This window comes from Alligator sinensis, unplaced genomic scaffold, assembly GCF_000455745.1.
Source record: "Alligator sinensis unplaced genomic scaffold, ASM45574v1 scaffold2097_1, whole genome shotgun sequence".
Lineage (NCBI taxonomy): Eukaryota > Metazoa > Chordata > Crocodylia > Alligatoridae > Alligator > Alligator sinensis.
Window position 1 is genome coordinate 1 of NW_005843891.1, and position 8,037 is coordinate 8,037.

Here is an 8,037-nt window from a genome sequence, read left to right on the forward strand (position 1 = left end):
GACAGGGCTGCAATATTCATAAGCAGGTAGCTGGGATGGGACAGAGCTGTGATCTCTGTGGGTGGGCAGCGCCCAGGCTGGGGCACCCATCTTTCTCAGTGCATGTGTGCAGCTCCCAGCAGAGAGAGGCTGGGTCTCTCTTGGACACTGTCGTGCTGCCATGGTAACAATGAATGATCTGGTTGACGTTTTCACGATCAGTGATCCCTTTCTCATGCACCCGTCACCTGTCTGTACCCAATGAGGGGCTGGTGCAGGTGTCGGGGAAATGAGACTGCCCGATGGTTTATGGCTGGCTTATGTACAGCTAAACCAGGCCTCTATGCTGCAGATGTGCCCAACCCTGAGGAGACCTGGGAGTTGTCAGCAGACAACAGCTCCTCAGGCTGGTGCCCCAGACGAGGCCCTTCCCCAGGAGCAGGTAAGGGGCGCTGGCTCGACCCTTTCCCACAGCAGGAGGCACCGTCCCTCAGTGGAGAAATCTCTGCCGCAAAATTTTAGTGGGGCCAGGGCTCCAACAGATCAGCGGTTCTTGTTCTCCGGTGCCCTTGGGAGCATTTCACATGGCCTGGAGAAGATGGACCTTATATTTCCTTTTCCCCTCCCTTAACATGTGAATGCTGACACAGCCCCAACATCCCTCCAGCTTCTTTCCCAGGGAGCGATGTCCCTGCAGGCTCTGACGTGGTGTGATCACCACCTGACACTGGGACACAGTTATTGGGGCTCATCTCCAGCCTCATGCCCGTGGAGGTCTGTTAGGTGCGTGACTTTGAGACTTCCTTCTGCCCCTTCTTTCTCACACTGAAGCCTCCACCTTGCTTAGTCCGAGGCCAGACAAGGAGGTGAGCAGGGCTTCCCCCGTGCCAGCAGCACCAGGGCTAACCTGTGCACTCTCTTCCCCACCCGCAGGTGCTGGGACCCTGAGCAGAGCGGAGCAGCAGCTTCCTGAGGAGGGGCCTGGAAACCTGGAACTGCAGAGGACTTCCCCAGGGAGACCGGAGGAGAGGAGCTCCCGGACACCTGAGCCGGGCCAAGTGCAGAGGGGGCAGGGCAGGCCTCCAGAGCAGGAGGAGAGCTGGGAGGTGAGCAGGGCACCCGGTTGAGTCGTGGGTGGGAGTAGAGCTGGGGCAGAGCCCGGGAGGTGCCAGGGTTGCAGTAAGGAATCTGGGGAGTGGAGAGTCCTGAAGAGAGACAAGCCTGTGGTGATGGAGGCTGCAAACACACCAAGCTGCTTTAGTAGTAGCTTCCTCCCAAGTGCAGGGAGCCAGGGGTGCTGGCATGGGAAGGCCTGGTCAGGGTGCGTGGAGCTGGGGCTCCTGCCTCTAAAAGTGGTGCCCAGGCTGCATCCAGGGGCTGAGCAAACGGAACGGTTTTATCCCAGCTCAGCACGACACCTGAGCTCCTGTGTCCACAGCTGCATCCACAGCACAGGTCAGCTGAATCCTGGGGAATTTTGCACCCCTACGTGCCCTGTCTCAGCCTGCGACTAGTTGTAGCACTGAGTGATCCCAGCCAGGGCTGTGGGGGCTGGAGGCAGGTGGGACGGGAGACACTGATGGTGTAATGCTTGGTACTGCAGCTCCCGGAGGTGTTTGAGGATGTGGCCGTGTATTTCTCACGGAAGGAGTGGGAGCTGCTGGAAGATGAAGACAAGGTGCTTTACCGGGACCAGATGCTGAAGAATTACCAAGCCCTCGTTTCCCTGGGTAAGGTTCTGGTTCTTGCTTCTCCTGTACGAGCTCTGAAGTTTATTGCCTTGTCCCTGTGTTTCAGCAGTCTTGTCCTCATGCAGTTTTTGGGCTGGGGTTTTAATTTCCCTTCCTCCCCTCTCCTCTGCCAGTGATCATGCCTGTCTCACATTTCATAATGATTAATCCTACTTCATTTCATCCAGGCACCTTCACTTGAGTCTTCCCCACTGTTGTAACTCCTGGTGCTTCCATATGCATCTGTTTCTGGGCATCATGATCTCTCTTTGCCCTCTCAGCGTGTTCATACCGACTCCAACTCCTTGCACATAAGTGCACTAAGAGCTGTTTCCAGGGAATGGTTCTCATTTCCTCCCTCTCTTGCCTAGCGTGTCCTGTCCAAACACATTCATCAATCCAGTGTGCTCCGTTCTGTGATACCTAAGTTCCCTTTCTCCTCCTTTGGTTATGACTGAGAAAAAGCTAACAGAAGTCTTACCAGCCTCTGGTGCTACAACACATGGATGATGCATTTCTACATGTCCGTCTCTTGGGATATATGTACAGGTGATGGATCCTAGGTATTTCTGTCATGGGGTCACTAAAAGCTTCTGTCGACCATCCTTCCTAACATCTTCATCTCCATAGACCAGAGACTTTGGCTTTGCTGTATTTACGTTAAGACCTGTGCCCTCAAGCTCACTCTGCCAATCTCAAATATTTTCTTCCTCTCCTCCTCAAATCCCTCTGCAGATCACAAGCCCATCATGGTGAGAAGAAGAAGTGGGCTATGTGCAGGGCCTAGTGCAAACCAGTCTTTGTTTCCAGAGGATCTCTAATACAGCACCTCTCTTTGGTGTGTGCATAGTGTCAAGGTACTTTACCTTTGCCTGGGCCAGTTGTCTTTTCTGATGCTTTCTTTCCCTTCCATTTCCCCCAGAGCATTTCCATTGTCATGACCCAATGTTTTTGTGTGTGCTTCGGCACTGCAGAATTATTTCCCACCACATGGAGCTTTCTTTGCACGGTGCAATTCTCAGCTGCAGAGAGAAATCCCTGGTGCAAAGGAGTTCCCGCCGCTCGCATGCAAATTTGTACCCCACTATTGGCTGTTTCTAAATTATTCCCACGTGGCGGCTAGCAGTTGACTTGCTAGCCGTATAAGAGGCTTGAGCAGTTTCCGCCCAAGTCGGAGATCTCCGAGAATCTCAGGAGGATCCTGAGAACCCCGATTCCAAGAATTCCGGGAGAAATCCAAGAGAATTCCGGCAAGGAGTCCACGATTACCTCGTGGACTTCTACGTAAATCTCGGACTGAATGGTGGTTTGATCACCCATCAAGAGTCTCTCCCCGTCGCCGCACGATCCCTCGACATACCCTACCCTGTGCGCTTGTCGAGAGTCACCTTTCGGACTCTCATTTCGGTCGTTCCACGGAGCCTAGCAAACTCCGTGAGTGTGTATCCAGAGCTCTGTTCGTGTTTGTTTTGTGGAGCCTAGCAAACTCCACGTGTGTCTTTTTGTAACTGCAACTCAAGAAAGTTTTTCCTGCCTGCACCGCGACCACCTACGGTGTAAGTAAAACAATCTTTAATCAACCTCTACGCGTCAGTGCCTAATTCTAGTTCGCCGTGCCGACCTTTTTCCCAGCCCATGTGCCCGGGCTGCTAGCCACAGCCCCTCAGCCCCGACATCCATAAGGAAGAGATCGAATGATTTCTCTAGCACAGCAGAGACCGTCCAAACTGGGCTTCCGCATGCTGTGCCACGTGTGTATTTCTGCCTTCTTTTGTCCAGATCCAACTTTGTGTTCCTGGGAAAGCCTGCAGTATGTGCCAACCTGTGCACTCATCTCCCTCCTAGGTTAATTCTTCCATTGGAGGGCTTGATTGCTCAGTTGTTGCTGCAGTTATTATAAAGTGATGACTTTGGTACTTTGACAAGAGTAAAAGCTTTATCTTTATGCTCCCTAGCACCTCACAGATCATCGTGTCTCCACACCTGTCCACGGTCACTCTGTCAGTTTAATGCCCTTTCTATACCAGGAGTGGTTGGTGCTTTGTTTCCTGTGACCATCCCACCACTGCCTGGGTGACCAGGAGCATCATCTAATGAAGGCTTCTTTCTGCAGCACCTTCTCTTCCATCCTAAATGCCCATCTTCCCTTGTCCAACAAGCTGTAGTAGAAACCTTGAGTTCCTTGGATCTGCTCCCCTGCCATGGTGGGTTATTCTGAATCCAGTACTGAGTCACGAGCCCTCTTTAACTACCACCCTAAACAGGATATGGAGGTCTCACACCTGATGTAATCTGCCGCATCCAGCGAGGAGAGGTGGAGCTGTGGGTCTGTGATGATGAGGATGGCGGGGAAACCTCAAGGTTGGAGGACCTGCTGCCAGGTGAGTGTGGCTGTGCCCTCTCCTGAGTCCCCTCTGGGAAATGCTCCATGCCCAGCATGCCAGGGGCACCTGGAAACTGCAGACCTGCTCTGTGCTGCCATTCCCGGATGCTGACCTCAAATACAGTACATGATGCTGCAGTGTTTTAAGGCAGGTGTTGTTCCCCATCTTTGAAATTCACTGATGCGAAGACAAGCAATGTTCTCTGCTAGGGCACAGTCAAGTTTCCTGTCTTCATTTTTTTTTTTAATGTTTAGATGTGGTTTCCCTGGGATGCCATGATCTTAATATCCCGTGTTCACTCAGTAATGCAGGAGCTCATTTCCCAAGGTAGTCATATCTCTCCCACCCTCTCCCAGGCCATGATGGGATTGGTAGTCCCCCATGGACATCAGCCTAGTATGCAGAGGCTCTGTAGTCGTTACTTGTAGACACAAAGGAAGTTGAGGCTCTTGCTAGCTTCTCCTGGTCATGTTGACCTGATTCCCAGGAAGTGTTTCATCATGGTCTCAGGCTGCATTAAATGGCTCCATGGCATGGGTGGGATTAGGAAGCCTTCGTGTGGCGTGGGGAAGTGAATCCCCCATGGTTTGCACTAGAATCACCCCTTTACTCTTTCATTTCTGTGGCCCTGAGTGTCACAAAGCCTCAGACTCATCCCCAGAGTCCAGGTTGAGGTTCATGCCAAGGCCTTAGGCCTGTTGCAGGCTCCTGTGACATGCTGACCACCTCGGACCCACCAGCAGTACAAAGCACCATGGGTTCATTTCCTGCACTGACCTTGCCCTGGAAGCAGGCAAGAAGCACAGTCCTCTCAGAAGAGAGAGCCACAGCTTTAAGTCCTCTTCCTCCATGGCCTGGTAGAGCATGAGGCCTTTCCGGCACTGTCCTAATGCACGTGTCCCACGTGTGCTTTTCCCAGCAGGGCCTGAGGTGATGGGGCTGAGACCTGGGCCATGATCTCTTGAGAGTCTTGTTTTCATCTCCAGCGAGTAGGGCACATTGGCCTGGCACAGAGACTTGCCCCTGCTTCAGACCAAACACTTGGGGTTTTGGCAGGAAGACTTCGATGTCTTGAGGGAACACAAGTGCCAAGGTCCAGGCCTGATCTGAGGCCCTTCCCAGTAGAAGGAGTATCAGTGCTTGCCCCTGGCCACAAGGCAGGGACCAATCTGGGGTTTGTCTTCCCCACACAGGAGGTGCCTGGCTGCTGCACAGAGCTGAGAAGCAGCCTCCTGCGGAAGGGCCTGCAGACCTGGAGCCAGCATGGACTTCCCCAGGGAGTTTGGGCGAGATGGACACCCCGAGACCAGATAAGGACCAATGGCACAAGAGTCAGGGGAGGCCCCAAAAGGAAAGGGAGAATGAAGCAGTGAACCAGGTACCATCTTTAGGTGGGTGTGAGAGTGGAGAAGGGGCAGAGCCCGGACAGAGCCCTGGCTGCAGAGAAGAAGTGGATCTGGGAGAGCTGAAGAGCCCCTGGAAAGAGGCACTGCATCCGGATGAAAGCAGTGGGGAGGGTGTCAGGGGGAAGCAGGAGCTCACGGCCAAGCACAGGGGCAGAGCCCGCCCCTGCCCTGAGGTCAGAAAAACCTTTAATAGCCCCTCACCCCTGGCTCAACACAAGATGAAGCAAACTGGCAAGAAGCCCCATGTATGTGCCAAGTGTGGGAAGAGCTTCACCTGGTCCTCACACCTGATCCGGCACCAGTTCACGCACGCAGAGGAGAAGCCGTATCGGTGCTCAGAGTGTGGGAAGAGCTTCACCCAGTCCCCCCACCTGACCCAGCATCGGTTCATCCACACCCGGAAGCATCCATAGTTTTGGGGGCAATGCAGGAAAGTGTTTGGGTATGCCCACCTGATCATTGCCCACCATTGGCTGCCTTGAGGCAAGCAGCCTCGTGCTGGTGGACTGCAGCAAGAGTTCACCCAGCCTCGGCCCTTCTATGGACCTGCAGACCCCAGAGGAGCAAAGGCTAGCCCCAAGGTTTGATGTGGGGAGGGGCTAAGAGGAAATACCTGAGGCAGAGGCCAGTCTAGATGCTGGAAGAACTGGTGGGGGATCCCTTTGCATCAGCCTTGGAGCCTGTGTTTCTGCCATCATTCTCTAAAAGTGATCTATGCTTCAAGGGGGAGAAGAAATGGCTCCAAAATAGGGTGCCTCTCCAAGACAACTGACTCCAAAAGACACCCAGGGACTGTCCTTGCCAGCTCCCACCTTCCTCCTCCATCCTGGCCCCCGGGATTCTGGTATGTCAGGCACCAGCGTTGCAGGAAGGAGGACATTTATGGCTGGGGAAGCATTTCTTGTCCTCCGCCCTGACCTCACCTCTCCTCCCCACTACATCACCCCTCCCTAGACCTGCACATGCCCATCGTGGTCTGCAAGGAGCACAGCTGCCACCTCCTGAGTCCAGCGTGGCAGGTTTTGCTTCTCAGCCCCTCTTCCGTGGGTTTTTTTTAACCCTCCGGTGTTGGAGGTACCATGTCCTGCTGTCAACTCTGCAGGATCATACCTCGCTGACAAATTTGCTTAGCTTTTATACTGTTTCTTCAAGGCAATTTGCTTGATGTTTGGCCTATTTAAGCCTGAACAAAACAGGGAGGAAAAGGTTGATTTTCATATCACAGCTCGTAATTGCCGGGCTCCTGTTCTTGATTGTCTAGGTGTAAAGACTGTATCTGTGGCCCCTGTAATGAGTCGATCACAGATGATGGGCTTTGAGTGTCCGACAGGATACTTAGAGGTGTCACCACCAAACCTGTTTTGGGGTGCTTGTATATCAATGGGGAGCTTGTACTGGTGGTGGTCTATTTACCAAACTGCAGACATTCAGTGAATGGCTTGCACATTTCTAGCACCTTAGAGGGACATTGGATTCCTGGTTTGAGCAATGTGAGACTGTCGGATACAGAACATCCTCCCTGTATTCAGTGTACCTTTTACAGGTTTCTTTTGAGATGCATATATAGCCTTTTGTTTCCTTTGGCTGCTAGGTCAATTGAAATGCATATGTGGTTTCCTTGCCTTCACTGGCTCACCTTTGTTTAAAGGGCTTTCTGAGGTACACACATGTGATGAGCACATCGGGTCTCTGCCAACAGTTTTAACCACTTTTATTATTGTATGGCTTGGGTCTGGTATTGGGTACTGCAAGCACTTCCCTGTCTCAATGCCTAATGGGTTACAAGCCATTAGTGGAGTTTGATTTTCTTGTGGCAGTCTTGTTACCACAATCCAGTCTTGCCCCAGCCACTGTCCTGCATTTCTATTTTATGTCCAAGCTTTCACAATTTTCATATTTCATTGATGTTGAATGTGTAAGTGGCTGTGCAGGTTGGGGGAAACACATATAGGTGAGGGGGTGTATGTCAAAGGAACTGAAATCCTCACCACCCCTTTCCAAGAGGGGAACATGGGTGCACATCAGTTAAGGTCACGTATTTGTCTTCACAAGGGCTGACTTCAGGCCTCCTTCCCAAATACAGTTCTCACTGTTTTTGTGACGTAGACTTATGGAGACGAGGATGGTGTGTTACAGAAGTAGATGCATAAGCATTTGTGGTCAGTGCCCCGAGCAGGGTTGAATAGGAGCAGAAGGAGGCACCAAAATGTGTCTGGCCCCATGTGGGGATGCAGGCAGCCTCACTTGCTGCGAAGAGAGAGGCCAAATGGCTGCTTGTGTCCCATGGCAGCTCCAGCAAGTGCCTAATGACATGGGGAAAGTGCAGGTGGGACACTGCTGATGAGGTCAGACCTCCACTTACACCCATGGCCACAGCCATCCTAGGCTCCACGTCGTATTGGATCATGGCATTCCCCCGGGAGGAATAAAGCCAGGAGATGTTCTCTTTTCATAGTTTCATAGTAGCTAGGGTCAGAAGGGACCTGAACAGATCTTCTAGCCTGACCCCCCGCCACAGGCAGGAATGAATGCTGGGGG

The 8,037-nt window shown here is 52.6% G+C and overlaps 1 protein-coding gene across 1 annotated transcript; it reads left to right on the forward strand.

Annotated features, from left to right (window-relative positions):
- Positions 1-140: 140 nt before the first annotated feature.
- LOC102383274 (zinc finger protein 135-like) lies at positions 141-8,007 on the forward strand. Its single transcript, XM_006039228.3, has 5 exons — positions 141-421; positions 913-1,085; positions 1,583-1,709; positions 3,974-4,090; positions 5,287-8,007. Exons 1-5 carry the CDS (start codon positions 241-243, stop codon positions 5,910-5,912), a joined length of 1,224 nt encoding a protein of 407 aa, XP_006039290.2. The 5' UTR covers positions 141-240; the 3' UTR covers positions 5,913-8,007.
- Positions 8,008-8,037: the final 30 nt, after the last annotated feature.

Excerpts from the sequence above, each read along its gene's own strand:
- LOC102383274 (XM_006039228.3), top strand. The coding sequence starts at position 241 with ATGAGGGGCTGGTGCAGGTGTCGGGGAAATGAGACTGCCCGATGGTTT. Across the intron at positions 1,710-3,973 it reads CCAAGCCCTCGTTTCCCTGG|GATATGGAGGTCTCACACCT; the intron begins GTAAGGTTCTGG and ends CACCCTAAACAG. Across the intron at positions 4,091-5,286 it reads GTTGGAGGACCTGCTGCCAG|GAGGTGCCTGGCTGCTGCAC; the intron begins GTGAGTGTGGCT and ends TTCCCCACACAG.